Raw genomic sequence first — 17,046 nt, 5'->3', positions numbered from 1 at the left:
GTGTGTGTGTATGAGTATTGAGTGTGTGTGCGCGTGTGTGTGTATGAGTATTGAGTGTGTTTGTGTGTGTGTTTGTGTGTATGTATTGAGTGTGTGTGTACGAGTATTATGTATGTATGTTTGTGTGTTTGTGTGTGTGTGTGTGTGTGTGTGTGTGTGTGTGTATACAACATGTAAACACAGTGTTGCAAGTTTGATTTGTTGTTTACACGCTCTCTCTCTTTCCTGTGTTTCAGTGACTTTGGTATCCAGTTGGTCAGAACAAACCTTTTTAGTGACTGCCTTGAGTGTCCTACACTGTAAATACTGTAAATAGTTGCTTTAGTTTTACAGTAACTGGATATTCATAATAGTTAGCAGAGAAAAAAAATTACAGTTTCAAATGTAAAAAAAAAATATTTTGTGTGTTTATTAGCTCTAAAATGATCACTGATCAAATCTGTTTTGGTTCACTGTTTTCATTATTAGAATTGTTCAAAATAAATACTGTTTAGTTACAATGTTCAAATGTTGTTCTGAGATAGTTTTGTGTTTGTGTGTGTGGTTTCATGTGTAGATGAGTTCTGAATTGATATACATATCAGCTGTATGTATATCAATGTATATACATATACAGCGTCACACATATCAGCATGGCGCCGCAAATGGCAGCAAGGACGCTGAGCTCCGCAATTCTTCTATTGTTTTTGTTTGTTTGTTCTGTGTTTTGTCATTCTTCTTCTATAAGTTTTACCAGAGACGAACTGCTTAACATTAAGCAGCACATCCCGGACAACATTTTTCCGGTTTTTGATTATTCGGACGTTTTGTTGGACATTCTAGTCGGAGGTACAGCGGTGTTGTTCAAACGCGCGTGCAGATGCAGAAGAGGAAAACGCGCCGGCGCTCTGGTGAAGCTCCGCGCGCGGTTTTACTCTGTTGCTATACTAATTTTGAGTTATTATGACTCCAGAGTAACAAAGGTTCAAGTGTCTAGTTTCAAACAATACCAGATTTATAAATATAGACCATAGGGTTCAAGAGCTACAGACATTTTTATTTGGGTATGTCGTTTTTCAGAAAATGCTCAAAAATAGGGGAGCACAGTAAGTGGTTAAAAAAATAGAATAATCTGTCACTCATTGTGTATCATCATCAAATCTGGTTAGGACAGTATGAGAATGTTCCTCTCCCTAATACCACCTGCCATTGACTAGGGTGTCGAGATAGGCTGTTCTTTCCCATTCAAATTATTGTGTCACATCATCAGGATGAGTAATACCGTATAAGTACTTGCACTACCTGCAAATGTGTCATTGCTAACCTGCCTTTCCTCTAGTATTGCATGTGGTTGCATTGATTAGTTTTCTGTGTCTGTTTGCAGTGTGCTAGACAATGATATGAGTGTTGCCCAAGAAAGAAAGAAATAAAGAAAGTCTCAAACTATAAAATGACAAAACTATTAAATATGAACATTTACTAAAGTTTGGGCAGCTATACAGCAGCCTTTATCGTAAATAATTATCACACATAATAATATGGATGTGCTCTGTTTGCCAGAAACATAGCTTAAACTAGAATATTACATGATCTTAAATGACTCTACACACCAAGGTTTTGGCTATAAACATGAACCTTGCTTGAAAAGCAGTGCATGTTGCATCGCAAATAGAGCCCATTATAACCAATGGCACTGACCACACTGAGCGCAGGAGGACCATATAATCGGATACGGCTTTATTCATTTATTTATTTGTTCGTTTATTAGTTGGTAGGTTGGTTCAGCAGAATTTGTCCGTTTTTGTCCGTTCAGAATTTTGACTCGTCAGTCGTTTAGTGTGTCGTGTAGTGGACTGACTCAGTCATTAGGCTTGTGCTTCTCTCTGACTGTAAAATTGCACAACATTCTTGAATGAAATTCAAATTAATTGCATGTCTATTCTCCTAGAATAAGCAAGCAAGGGATGGGACTCCTGATGAGTGCCAGCCTACCCACTGCGCAAACTTATAAGTGACTGAAGCAACAGTAAACAGGAAAACTTATACAAGCTGACATAGATTGCATTGTGAACTTTCGGACTTGAACACAACTCCTCATGTGTGAACTCCACCTGAGAAATACACTGCACATGGTTTAGGGAGTGAGAGAGAAACAGAAATCCTCTGCTCATTCTCGACAGCCTCGAGCTAAACACCCAGGACTCTAGCTTTTGTGGCACCTCAGTCAGCAACCATAGAACTAGACCTATGGGAGATGGTAGATTTTTCTTTTCTTTTTTTTTCCTTAAGAAGCACTTTAATTTTAAGTGTGAGCAGTTCAATGAGCTGTAACACTTAACACACTTACTATGCTCATTATCGACCATCTCAGTCACTCAAGTATGCAGGTGTGTGTGTGTGATTGTGCGTTTCAGGACAGATAATGACTGTAATTAGCAGCTCCCAACTAGCATGTCTCAGCTCTACTTAACATTTTGTATTGGTTCTATAAAGTGTGTGTGCATTGTATGGGTCTGTTCTTCACTACTGATGTGACATGATTGATTGTTTGTATGTTAAATAAATATATTGTTGTACTTGAAGCCACATCTCTAGCCCTTTATTGGATGGACCTGTGATCCTTTTGGTGGGTGGACTTATTTGCACTCCAGTGCCAGTCTGAGAACCTCTGCCAGGGAATAGGCAAAGTCAAGTTTATCTTTCTTTAGTTTACATCTTGTTCTAGTATAGGCTCTTCTTCTCCACTTGACCACAATAGCAAGTAACAAATCATGGTCCATATCGATGATATAACTCAAGTCTAATGACCATTTAAATAAGAAAGATGGTAAATTTGACACAAACTTACTTGGATTTCAATAATAAATATGCCAAATACAGAAAGGAAAACTGCAGATGTCACATCATTTTATGCGGTTTTAGTGAACATGAAATTACAATGCTATCTTCTAGAGAGAGAAAAAAAGGGTTATCTAAATGGTTGATTTTCATTCATTCATCCATCCATCCATTCATTCATCCATCCATTCACTCTCTGGTGCTAGACAGATAATCAACAGGAGGTCCAAGTTCTAATGAATGGACAGTTATAGGTGACTTGTCTGTGTACCTTGTATTTAGGGATGGCCTTCAGTATTTCAGACACTGGAACATCTGTGCCAACTACTCCAAGAAGAATTCCTTTATTTCTCTTAAAACAATGAACACAAGCATGTTAAAAACCAAAGCAAAAAGCAAAGCAAAAAAAATCTTAAAGGGTTAGTTCATCCAAAAATGAAAATTAGCCCATAAATTACTCACCCTCAAGTCATCCTAGGTGTATATGACTTTATTCTTTCAGACAAATCCAGTCGGAGTTCCATTAAAAATTGTATTTGATCTTTCAAACTGTTTAATTGCTGTCAGCGGGTGTTGCATGCATCAGTCCAAAAGAAGTTAAATAAAAATCACCCATCCATAAAAAAAAGTGTCTCACACGGCTCCGGGGGGTGAACAAAGGCCTTCTCTAGCAAATTGATGCGTTTTTGTAAGAAAAATATCCATATTCAAAACGTAATAGTCACGTTAATGTAGCTTGCGCCAACAGTTGTACACGGAAGCAGCTCCGGGCAGATGACGTATGAGTTCAGCATTACACATGCGCCGCTCAGAAGTGATGAACGTGGAAGCGCAGGGGTGAGATCAAAACAAAACAACAGTCACTTATTAGAAGTACAAAACAAGGATTTGTAAAGAAGAATGTCGGAGGATTTCGAAATAAGCCAAGAGGAGACTGGTTTTCCTTTGCTAAAATAAGGAAACTTTGCTTCCTTTGCTCCTGTTAACAAACGTTGGTTTTCACAAGACTCACTGGTGCATGTGCAACGCTGAACTCATACGTCATAAGCCCAGAGCTGCTTCCGTGTTGGCACAAGCTACATTAAAGTGATTATTACGTTTTGAATATGGATATTTTTCATACAAAAACGCATCGATTCGCTACAGGAGGCCTTTGTTCACCCCCCGGAGCCGTGTGAGAAATTTTTTTAAATGGAGGGGCGCTTTTTATTTAACTTCTTTTGGACTGATGCATGCAACACCCGCTGAGTGGCATAAACAGCTTGAAAGATCGAAGCCAATTTTTTATATAACTCCCGACTGGATTCGTCTGAAAAAAGAAAGTCATATACACCTAGGATGACTTGAGGGTGAGTAATTTATGGTCTAATTTTCATTTTTGGGTGAACTAAACCTTTAATATTTGTTATGATTCATCATACTTTATTGGTTAAATGTTTTGACAAGTCTAAAGTGACGTGTGGCCAAGTATGGTGTCCCATACTCAGAATGTGTGCTCTGCATTTAACCCATCTAAGTGTGCCCGGGGAGCAGTTGGGTGTTTGGTGCCTTTCTCAAGGATCTCACCTCAGTCGTAGTATTGAAGGTGGAAGAGAGCACTGGTTATTCACTCCCCCCACCGACAATCCCTGCCGGACCTGAGACTTGAACCCACGATCTTCGGGTTACAAGTCTGGCTCTCTATCCATTAGGCCACGACTGCCCTACTTAATGTCACGACTTAATATTAGTTTCCAATTAAACCTTTCTACATCATTATTTCTTTCTTACTTTGGCATATTTCCTCTCTCTGTTGGTATAGTTTGATGAGTGCTATACAGAAAACATTCATACTGACTAAATAGCCACTGGTTAACATTATCAAAGTCAAAGTTTAGGATCACTTACAGTCTCGTTCTTGGTGCTGAACACAGGCATGGCCACGGTAGTCATGAGCACAGGACCCTGAGCATCTTCCAGCTACACAAATACACAACAACACATAACAAAGATGTGAATGAATGTTATTCATTTCCTGGTTCTCATGGGAAAGTGATTAGCCATCTGTTTTCACATTTTTTTCTGCAACAGATACTTTTTTGACATTTAATTTTATTTCATCATCATCTGAAATAATGTCAAATTGGTTAAGTCATTAGGGTGCTTTGGCACTAAAATAATTAAAATAAATGAAAAAAATTCATAAAGAAAATCTGAGATCGGCCTATTTTTTTAATCTGATAATGAAGCGTGTTTCTCAGGCAAATTAAGCTGTGGACATAGTATTAGTTCAGACATTAGTTTTATTATTTTGATGTGTGTCCAGGGTTAGCCAACATTGTTAGTGAAGTGTGTTTTATAGGATTGGAGCTGAACTCTACAGGATGCATTTCCCAAAACCATTGTTATTCAACTATGGTCAGCAGTTCCATCGTTACCAACATAGCTCAAAGATTATGTGTTTCTCAAAACCCCAGTTCAAACAAACATTAACAAACGGCATCACAAGGTTGTGTGTTTGGAACTACTGCTATATGGATCGATCTATTATATATAGTGACATTTCCATCTCTGAGAAATTATGTTAAGGGCAATGCTCCTGATTGAATAAACCATGCACGGAATATGCTATACCAGTGATGTCAAACTCAGTTCCTGGAGGGCCACAGCCCTGCAGAGGTTAGCTCCAACTCTTATTAAACACACCTGAACCACCTGCATAACGTGCTTTTTTTTTAATGAACGGTTTTGTTTTGTTTGTGTAAATGAATTATAATATTCTGACATTAAAGTCAAATCTATCTCAACATTTTTACTTCATTACCTGTGTGCAATTGTAATGGGGCGAACGAGAAGTGAGACGTGCGGATCCATTTGCAAGGCTTTATTTAGACAGAGACGTAGTCATAAAACAGGCATGGGTCAGACAGTGGTAAGCAGGTACATTACAGGCAAGACAAAAGAGTATCCAAAAAAAGGTGTGAGTCAGTCGACAGTGAGCGTTATCCAGAGGGCTTGACAAGAGGGAAAATCCAATAACACGAGCAATAGTACAGGTGAGGTGCAAACAGAGTCCGAAACAGAAAGGCAAAGGGTTAATCCAAGATAAACAGGCAATAATCAGGTAACACGGGAAAGCAGGCAAGACAAGACTAGGAACTAAGGACTATAAACTATGTCAGGAAACTGGCTCCGTAATGTGCTACCACTAGGAGAGCGATATACGCAAACAATACTCGGCGATTAGAGAAGGATTTGAGTGATTGTTATATAGTGTGTGATTGGCTGCAGGTGAGTCCAATCAGTGCAATGGAGCATGGGAAATGTAGTCCGGGATGACATGCAACAGTTTGTGTAGTGTGAGAATCAATGTAACGGAAGGGTGACCTCTGGTGGCGATCGAACGGAAGTCCATGGACAGGATCCGTGACATTACCAATACTGCTACTGGTGTCTCTATTAATGCATTTAAATGCATTTTAGTCCGAAACAGAAAGGCAAAGGGTTAATCCAAGATAAACAGGCAATAATCAGGTAACACGGGAAAGCAGGCAAGACAAGACTAGGAACTAAGGACTATAAACTATGTCAGGAAACTGGCTCCGTAATGTGCTACCACTAGGAGAGCGATATACGCAAACAATACTCGGCGATTAGAGAAGGATTTGAGTGATTGTTATATAGTGTGTGATTGGCTGCAGGTGAGTCCAATCAGTGCAATGGAGCATGGGAAATGTAGTCCGGGATGACATGCAACAGTTTGTGTAGTGTGAGAATCAATGTAACGGAAGGGTGACCTCTGGTGGCGATCGAACGGAAGTCCATGGACAGGATCCGTGACATAGCCCCCCCCCCAAGCAGTGGCTTCCAGACGCTTCTAAAACAGTAAAATCCAGGAGGGTGGTGGAGCAGAGGCGGAACAGGGGAAGGGATGGAGGGCCAGGTCCACATGGAAGTGGAGAGACTTCCAGAGTAGGCAGAGTAGCAGAGCAGAGCACCAAGGCAGAACCGGCGAAGCAGGAAACCAGGGTGGAGCCGGCAAAGCTGGGAGCCAGAGTGGGGTCGGCAGAAAGCCTCATCCATTTTTCCCTTAGTGAATTTCATTCAAAGATATCGTAAGTCACTTTCATGTACATTTTACCTTGTTTTACTCTGTTGCTATACTAATTTTGAGTTATTATGACTCCAGAGTAACAAAGGTTCAAGTGTCTAGTTTCAAACAATACCAGATTTATAAATATAGACCATAGGGTTCAAGAGCTACAGACATTTTTATTTGGGTATGTCGTTTTTCAGAAAATGCTCAAAAATAGGGGAGCACAGTAAGTGGTTAAAAAAATAGAATAATCTGTCACTCATTGTGTATCATCATCAAATCTGGTTAGGACAGTATGAGAATGTTCCTCTCCCTAATACCACCTGCCATTGACTAGGGTGTCGAGATAGGCTGTTCTTTCCCATTCAAATTATTGTGTCACATCATCAGGATGAGTAATACCGTATAAGTACTTGCACTACCTGCAAATGTGTCATTGCTAACCTGCCTTTCCTCTAGTATTGCATGTGGTTGCATTGATTAGTTTTCTGTGTCTGTTTGCAGTGTGCTAGACAATGATATGAGTGTTGCCCAAGAAAGAAAGAAATAAAGAAAGTCTCAAACTATAAAATGACAAAACTATTAAATATGAACATTTACTAAAGTTTGGGCAGCTATACAGCAGCCTTTATCGTAAATAATTATCACACATAATAATATGGATGTGCTCTGTTTGCCAGAAACATAGCTTAAACTAGAATATTACATGATCTTAAATGACTCTACACACCAAGGTTTTGGCTATAAACATGAACCTTGCTTGAAAAGCAGTGCATGTTGCATCGCAAATAGAGCCCATTATAACCAATGGCACTGACCACACTGAGCGCAGGAGGACCATATAATCGGATACGGCTTTATTCATTTATTTATTTGTTCGTTTATTAGTTGGTAGGTTGGTTCAGCAGAATTTGTCCGTTTTTGTCCGTTCAGAATTTTGACTCGTCAGTCGTTTAGTGTGTCGTGTAGTGGACTGACTCAGTCATTAGGCTTGTGCTTCTCTCTGACTGTAAAATTGCACAACATTCTTGAATGAAATTCAAATTAATTGCATGTCTATTCTCCTAGAATAAGCAAGCAAGGGATGGGACTCCTGATGAGTGCCAGCCTACCCACTGCGCAAACTTATAAGTGACTGAAGCAACAGTAAACAGGAAAACTTATACAAGCTGACATAGATTGCATTGTGAACTTTCGGACTTGAACACAACTCCTCATGTGTGAACTCCACCTGAGAAATACACTGCACATGGTTTAGGGAGTGAGAGAGAAACAGAAATCCTCTGCTCATTCTCGACAGCCTCGAGCTAAACACCCAGGACTCTAGCTTTTGTGGCACCTCAGTCAGCAACCATAGAACTAGACCTATGGGAGATGGTAGATTTTTCTTTTCTTTTTTTTTCCTTAAGAAGCACTTTAATTTTAAGTGTGAGCAGTTCAATGAGCTGTAACACTTAACACACTTACTATGCTCATTATCGACCATCTCAGTCACTCAAGTATGCAGGTGTGTGTGTGTGATTGTGCGTTTCAGGACAGATAATGACTGTAATTAGCAGCTCCCAACTAGCATGTCTCAGCTCTACTTAACATTTTGTATTGGTTCTATAAAGTGTGTGTGCATTGTATGGGTCTGTTCTTCACTACTGATGTGACATGATTGATTGTTTGTATGTTAAATAAATATATTGTTGTACTTGAAGCCACATCTCTAGCCCTTTATTGGATGGACCTGTGATCCTTTTGGTGGGTGGACTTATTTGCACTCCAGTGCCAGTCTGAGAACCTCTGCCAGGGAATAGGCAAAGTCAAGTTTATCTTTCTTTAGTTTACATCTTGTTCTAGTATAGGCTCTTCTTCTCCACTTGACCACAATAGCAAGTAACAAATCATGGTCCATATCGATGATATAACTCAAGTCTAATGACCATTTAAATAAGAAAGATGGTAAATTTGACACAAACTTACTTGGATTTCAATAATAAATATGCCAAATACAGAAAGGAAAACTGCAGATGTCACATCATTTTATGCGGTTTTAGTGAACATGAAATTACAATGCTATCTTCTAGAGAGAGAAAAAAAGGGTTATCTAAATGGTTGATTTTCATTCATTCATCCATCCATCCATTCATTCATCCATCCATTCACTCTCTGGTGCTAGACAGATAATCAACAGGAGGTCCAAGTTCTAATGAATGGACAGTTATAGGTGACTTGTCTGTGTACCTTGTATTTAGGGATGGCCTTCAGTATTTCAGACACTGGAACATCTGTGCCAACTACTCCAAGAAGAATTCCTTTATTTCTCTTAAAACAATGAACACAAGCATGTTAAAAACCAAAGCAAAAAGCAAAGCAAAAAAAATCTTAAAGGGTTAGTTCATCCAAAAATGAAAATTAGCCCATAAATTACTCACCCTCAAGTCATCCTAGGTGTATATGACTTTATTCTTTCAGACAAATCCAGTCGGAGTTCCATTAAAAATTGTATTTGATCTTTCAAACTGTTTAATTGCTGTCAGCGGGTGTTGCATGCATCAGTCCAAAAGAAGTTAAATAAAAATCACCCATCCATAAAAAAAAGTGTCTCACACGGCTCCGGGGGGTGAACAAAGGCCTTCTCTAGCAAATTGATGCGTTTTTGTAAGAAAAATATCCATATTCAAAACGTAATAGTCACGTTAATGTAGCTTGCGCCAACAGTTGTACACGGAAGCAGCTCCGGGCAGATGACGTATGAGTTCAGCATTACACATGCGCCGCTCAGAAGTGATGAACGTGGAAGCGCAGGGGTGAGATCAAAACAAAACAACAGTCACTTATTAGAAGTACAAAACAAGGATTTGTAAAGAAGAATGTCGGAGGATTTCGAAATAAGCCAAGAGGAGACTGGTTTTCCTTTGCTAAAATAAGGAAACTTTGCTTCCTTTGCTCCTGTTAACAAACGTTGGTTTTCACAAGACTCACTGGTGCATGTGCAACGCTGAACTCATACGTCATAAGCCCAGAGCTGCTTCCGTGTTGGCACAAGCTACATTAAAGTGATTATTACGTTTTGAATATGGATATTTTTCATACAAAAACGCATCGATTCGCTACAGGAGGCCTTTGTTCACCCCCCGGAGCCGTGTGAGAAATTTTTTTAAATGGAGGGGCGCTTTTTATTTAACTTCTTTTGGACTGATGCATGCAACACCCGCTGAGTGGCATAAACAGCTTGAAAGATCGAAGCCAATTTTTTATATAACTCCCGACTGGATTCGTCTGAAAAAAGAAAGTCATATACACCTAGGATGACTTGAGGGTGAGTAATTTATGGTCTAATTTTCATTTTTGGGTGAACTAAACCTTTAATATTTGTTATGATTCATCATACTTTATTGGTTAAATGTTTTGACAAGTCTAAAGTGACGTGTGGCCAAGTATGGTGTCCCATACTCAGAATGTGTGCTCTGCATTTAACCCATCTAAGTGTGCCCGGGGAGCAGTTGGGTGTTTGGTGCCTTTCTCAAGGATCTCACCTCAGTCGTAGTATTGAAGGTGGAAGAGAGCACTGGTTATTCACTCCCCCCACCGACAATCCCTGCCGGACCTGAGACTTGAACCCACGATCTTCGGGTTACAAGTCTGGCTCTCTATCCATTAGGCCACGACTGCCCTACTTAATGTCACGACTTAATATTAGTTTCCAATTAAACCTTTCTACATCATTATTTCTTTCTTACTTTGGCATATTTCCTCTCTCTGTTGGTATAGTTTGATGAGTGCTATACAGAAAACATTCATACTGACTAAATAGCCACTGGTTAACATTATCAAAGTCAAAGTTTAGGATCACTTACAGTCTCGTTCTTGGTGCTGAACACAGGCATGGCCACGGTAGTCATGAGCACAGGACCCTGAGCATCTTCCAGCTACACAAATACACAACAACACATAACAAAGATGTGAATGAATGTTATTCATTTCCTGGTTCTCATGGGAAAGTGATTAGCCATCTGTTTTCACATTTTTTTCTGCAACAGATACTTTTTTGACATTTAATTTTATTTCATCATCATCTGAAATAATGTCAAATTGGTTAAGTCATTAGGGTGCTTTGGCACTAAAATAATTAAAATAAATGAAAAAAATTCATAAAGAAAATCTGAGATCGGCCTATTTTTTTAATCTGATAATGAAGCGTGTTTCTCAGGCAAATTAAGCTGTGGACATAGTATTAGTTCAGACATTAGTTTTATTATTTTGATGTGTGTCCAGGGTTAGCCAACATTGTTAGTGAAGTGTGTTTTATAGGATTGGAGCTGAACTCTACAGGATGCATTTCCCAAAACCATTGTTATTCAACTATGGTCAGCAGTTCCATCGTTACCAACATAGCTCAAAGATTATGTGTTTCTCAAAACCCCAGTTCAAACAAACATTAACAAACGGCATCACAAGGTTGTGTGTTTGGAACTACTGCTATATGGATCGATCTATTATATATAGTGACATTTCCATCTCTGAGAAATTATGTTAAGGGCAATGCTCCTGATTGAATAAACCATGCACGGAATATGCTATACCAGTGATGTCAAACTCAGTTCCTGGAGGGCCACAGCCCTGCAGAGGTTAGCTCCAACTCTTATTAAACACACCTGAACCACCTGCATAACGTGCTTTTTTTTTAATGAACGGTTTTGTTTTGTTTGTGTAAATGAATTATAATATTCTGACATTAAAGTCAAATCTATCTCAACATTTTTACTTCATTACCTGTGTGCAATTGTAATGGGGCGAACGAGAAGTGAGACGTGCGGATCCATTTGCAAGGCTTTATTTAGACAGAGACGTAGTCATAAAACAGGCATGGGTCAGACAGTGGTAAGCAGGTACATTACAGGCAAGACAAAAGAGTATCCAAAAAAAGGTGTGAGTCAGTCGACAGTGAGCGTTATCCAGAGGGCTTGACAAGAGGGAAAATCCAATAACACGAGCAATAGTACAGGTGAGGTGCAAACAGAGTCCGAAACAGAAAGGCAAAGGGTTAATCCAAGATAAACAGGCAATAATCAGGTAACACGGGAAAGCAGGCAAGACAAGACTAGGAACTAAGGACTATAAACTATGTCAGGAAACTGGCTCCGTAATGTGCTACCACTAGGAGAGCGATATACGCAAACAATACTCGGCGATTAGAGAAGGATTTGAGTGATTGTTATATAGTGTGTGATTGGCTGCAGGTGAGTCCAATCAGTGCAATGGAGCATGGGAAATGTAGTCCGGGATGACATGCAACAGTTTGTGTAGTGTGAGAATCAATGTAACGGAAGGGTGACCTCTGGTGGCGATCGAACGGAAGTCCATGGACAGGATCCGTGACATAGCCCCCCCCCCCAAGCAGTGGCTTCCAGACGCTTCTAAAACAGTAAAATCCAGGAGGGTGGTGGAGCAGAGGCGGAACAGGGGAAGGGATGGAGGGCCAGGTCCACATGGAAGTGGAGAGACTTCCAGAGTAGGCAGAGTAGCAGAGCAGAGCACCAAGGCAGAACCGGCGAAGCAGGAAACCAGGGTGGAGCCGGCAAAGCTGGGAGCCAGAGTGGGGTCGGCAGAGCAGGTGGAGCTGAGGACCACCACAGCTGAGCAGACTGGTCCGAAGATCCCCACAGCAGAACAGAAGACCACCAGAGCAGGACAGAAGACCACCAGGCCAGAGCAGATGGGACAGAGGCCCACCAGGGCAGAGCAGGCGGAGCAGAAGCCCACTAGGGCGGAGCAGACAGAGCAGGAACCCACCAGGCCGGAGCAGATGGGACAGAAGCCCACCAGGGCAAAGCAGACGGGACACAGGCCCACCAGGGCAGAGCAGGTGGAGCAGAAGCCCACCAGGGCGGAGCTGAATACCTCCACGGTGGAGCAGACGGAGCCGAGACCCATGGCAGAGACTGGGGCCTAGGGAAAACAGAGACAGACAACACAGGCAGTGCATTCATGGTCTCAGGGACCGAGGCAGGGAACACAAGAAGTTCATCAATAGTCCCCCTGGTGACCATTGAAAGGGCATACAGCTCACTGATTGAAACTGGATATGCAGACAGTTCACAAACAGGCTTACTGACTGGGACTGGCAAGGCAGATGGTGGTCCACATGGAAGTGGAGAGACTTCCAGAGTAGGCAGAGTAGCAGAGCAGAGCACCAAGGCAGAACCGGCGAAGCAGGAAACCAGGGTGGAGCCGGCAAAGCTGGGAGCCAGAGTGGGGTCGGCAGAGCAGGTGGAGCTGAGGACCACCACAGCTGAGCAGACTGGTCCGAAGATCCCCACAGCAGAACAGAAGACCACCAGAGCAGGACAGAAGACCACCAGGCCAGAGCAGATGGGACAGAGGCCCACCAGGGCAGAGCAGGCGGAGCAGAAGCCCACTAGGGCGGAGCAGACAGAGCAGGAACCCACCAGGCCGGAGCAGATGGGACAGAAGCCCACCAGGGCAAAGCAGACGGGACACAGGCCCACCAGGGCAGAGCAGGTGGAGCAGAAGCCCACCAGGGCGGAGCTGAATACCTCCACGGTGGAGCAGACGGAGCCGAGACCCATGGCAGAGACTGGGGCCTAGGGAAAACAGAGACAGACAACACAGGCAGTGCATTCATGGTCTCAGGGACCGAGGCAGGGAACACAAGAAGTTCATCAATAGTCCCCCTGGTGACCATTGAAAGGGCATACAGCTCACTGATTGAAACTGGATATGCAGACAGTTCACAAACAGGCTTACTGACTGGGACTGGCAAGGCAGATGGTTCAACAGACACATTAGGGAAAACAGAACATGCAGACAGTTCATCAATGTTCTCTATGGCAGTGACAGGGTTAAAGGGACAGACACTGTGTGTATTTATAGTCTCTGGGCTCATGACAGGCAAGTTTAAGGGTTCAAAGGCGGGTTTTTGGGCTGTGACAGACAGGGCAGTAAACTCTGTGTTAGTTACGTTGAGAGTGACTGGACAGACAGACAGTTCAATATTAGACTCATGGACTGTAACAGGACATACAGATAATCCAGAATTAGGTACATGTGGGAGTTGTGGACTGGCAGACAGATCAAGACCGGGTGCATTGATTGAAACTGGATAGATAGACTGTTCACTAGGGGTCTCTGTGGCAACGACAGAAGTAATGGGGCAAATATAGAGTTAATTTATGATTTCCGGGTTCATGACAGGCAGGGTTAAGAATTCACAGGTGACCTTTCTGGCTGTGAAGGACAGGGCTGAGACTTCATAGGCAGCCTCCTCGGCTGGATCGGAACAGGACAAAAGTCTATAATTGGCCTTCCTGACAGGTTTAGAAAAAGACAACAGTTCTGAGATGGCCTCCTCGGCTGGTTCAGAGCAGGAGAAAAGTTTATAAGCAGCCTCCATAGCCATGACAGGACAGGCAGAGAGTTCACAGACGGCCTCCTTGGCCGGAACAGAACAGGCAGAGAATTCACAGACTGCCTCTATAGCCGTTACAGGACAGGCAGAGAATTCACAGACGGCCTCCCTAGCCATTACAGGACAGGCAGAGAATTCACAGACGGCCTCCATAGCCATTACAGGACTGGCAGAGAGCTCACAGACGGCCTCCTTGGCCGGAACAGAACAGGACGTGAGTTCACAAGTGGATACTACTGACACCTCTGTAGGTTCTGCAGCGGATGCCGCCACCTCTGGAGGTTCTACAGCAGTACCAACAGGAAACAGGGAGAGTTCATTAACATTCTCCTTAACAGGACAGGTACGGAGTTCAGCAACGGTCCCTTTGACCGCGACAGGACAGACTGAGAACTCATAAATGGCCTCCTTGGCCGTGGCTGGGCAGGCAGAGACACCTCTGGAGGTTCTGCAGCAGTTGCCACCACCTCTGGAGGTTCTACAGCAGTAACATCAGGAAACAGGGAGAAGTCAGTAACGGTCTCTTCGACCGCAACACGACAGGCTGAGAGTGCATCACTGAGCGCCACCACCACGCAAGGAGCTGAAGCGAGCGCCTCCCCCTCGGGAGGTTCGGTGGTAGTGTATGCAGCTCAAATACACCAAAAAGTGATCCCCATCATGGGAAGCACTTCAGACAGGGGAATCAGTTCAGGAACAGGAGGGCTAGAGTGAGTGGGTTTGGGGATACCAGCTGCGCATGCAGACACCAGCGGTGCATCCCTCACACTGGATACCAGACTGGGATACCGAAGGGCTGACCTTGATAATCTGGGTGTAACAGACAGGAAGTGACGTGACTCTGGAAGATCAGCTGAGACGTGACGAGACTCTGGAAGATCAGTTGTTATGTGACGTGACTCTGGACGAACTGCTGAGACATGGCGAGACTCTAGCAGATCAGCTGAGACGTGACAAGGCTCTGGCAGATCAGCTGAGACGTGACAAGACTCTGGAAGATCAGTTGAGACGTGACTGGACTCATGACGAGCAGCTGTGACTTGACTTGACTCATGAAGATCAGTTGTGACTTGGCTGGACTCAGGAAGATCAACTGTGACTTGGCTGGACTCATGAAGATCAGCTGTGACTTGACTTGACCCATGATGATCAGCTGTGACTTGACTTGACCCATGATGATCAACTGTGACTTGACTTGACTTGACTCATGAAGATCAACTGTGACTTGACTTGACTCAGGAAGATCAGCTATGACATAACGGGGCGATGTTGTGTCTGCCATTTTGCGATCAGGCTCCGCTGTCGCCGTAATTTTGTGAGCGTGCTCTAGTGCGGCCGCCTTTACACGAGTGAGTGCGGGGTTGCGTTCCTCCACGACACCCACAGTGAATGTTGAACCAACAGTTAACAAAGCATAGTCCATAAACTGACTGAGAGATGAGCGGGGACCTTCACGGATTAAGCGTGATTTGAGCGGCTGATTAATGCCCTCACAAAAGAAGTCTATGAGCACACAGTCCGGCAGATCAGAAAAATAATCAAAGTTCAAATACTCTTGAATATAGCTTGAGTGATCGTGTGCCCTGTTTGAGGGCTAAAAACAGTCTTGCAATGTCCATACCTGGCCAGTGTCCACTTGAAAAGCCGCTGGATCCTTGTGTGGCCGAGTATTCTGTAACAGGGCGAACGAGAAGTGAGACGTGCAGATCCATTTGCAAGGCTTTATTTAGACAGAGACGTAGTCATAAAACAGGCATGGGTCAGACAGTGGCAAGCAGGTACATTACAGGCAAGACAAAAGAGTATCCAAAGGAAGGTGTGAGTCAGTCGACAGTGAACGTTATCCAGAGGCCTTGACAAGAGGGAAAATTCAATAACACAAGCAATAGTCCAGGCGAGGTGAAAACACAGTCCGAAACAGAAAGGCAAAGGGTTAATCCATGGACAGGATTCGTGACAGCAATGTTCCCTCTAATTTTTTTTTTCTTGTTGAGCAAAATGTTTCCCTATTGGGCAGACATTTCGGCCACCTGAGCAAAAACATTCTTTATACAGATCTGTACAGCGCACACACACAAAAAGTGTGTAAATTCACTTTAATGTGCTATTTATATTTTATATATACTAAACAGAGCAAAATAACATGGCTTGGAAACGATATGTTCGGATAATGTTTTCTTTCCAAATAAATTAATACGTTTGGAAAACTCCTAGAAATGCATATTCAATAATGTCAGGGGCAAAAATAACTGTCCACGCCTTTTCAGCACTAATTCATCACTGCGCGTCTTTAGTAAATCCTGACAGTACTATTTTAATGCCAAAAGATGGTTTGCGCTGCACAAGCTGTTAATAAAACTGGCCCTTGGAATTTTGATAAGACAGCTGTGATTCATTGCATTACATTAACAGAAAGCCAAATAATTTAAAGATAATATAAAGTATTTTTCAAAAACTAAGTTTTATTAGTATTTTCGTGCCGTGCCAGTGAGGGCGATGTATGTGACGTAGCCATGCGCACTTACTAGACAGACTAGCATTTAATGTCGAGGAGGACTCTATAGCCTACAAGACTGAACTATGAAGGACGCAACCTTGGTAGGATGCAGCCTTCCATTTGAGAAGCACGTTTGCGTTGGCTCTCGTGTTGAGCTATTTCGTCCAATTTCTAGAGCGACTAATTTGGCACACATCATTCTCTTTCTATGACACCTCTAAACCGCATTCACTGGTTCTA

The 17,046-nt window shown here is 42.6% G+C and overlaps 1 protein-coding gene across 1 annotated transcript in view; it reads right to left on the bottom strand.

The window, feature by feature from the left end:
• Positions 1–3,088: 3,088 nt before the first annotated feature.
• Positions 3,089–17,046, bottom strand: part of LOC107594986 (voltage-dependent calcium channel subunit alpha-2/delta-3-like) — a gene marked incomplete at its 3' end in the record, with an annotated part of 93,334 nt that continues 79,376 nt past the window's right edge. Inside the window, exons 12-15 of the mRNA XM_016285231.1 lie at positions 10,738–10,809; positions 9,122–9,202; positions 4,705–4,776; positions 3,089–3,169 (exon numbers count right to left, since the gene is read on the bottom strand). Of these exons, the coding sequence (XP_016140717.1) occupies positions 3,089–3,169; positions 4,705–4,776; positions 9,122–9,202; positions 10,738–10,809 (306 nt within the window). The remainder of the gene's footprint in view (positions 3,170–4,704; positions 4,777–9,121; positions 9,203–10,737; positions 10,810–17,046) is intronic.

This window comes from Sinocyclocheilus grahami, unplaced genomic scaffold (genome assembly GCF_001515645.1).
Source record: "Sinocyclocheilus grahami isolate Dianchi unplaced genomic scaffold, SAMN03320097.WGS_v1.1 scaffold194.1, whole genome shotgun sequence".
Lineage (NCBI taxonomy): Eukaryota > Metazoa > Chordata > Actinopteri > Cypriniformes > Cyprinidae > Sinocyclocheilus > Sinocyclocheilus grahami.
The sequence above is the reverse complement of the archived record's forward strand: the minus strand, read 5'-3'. Positions and strand labels throughout refer to the sequence as shown.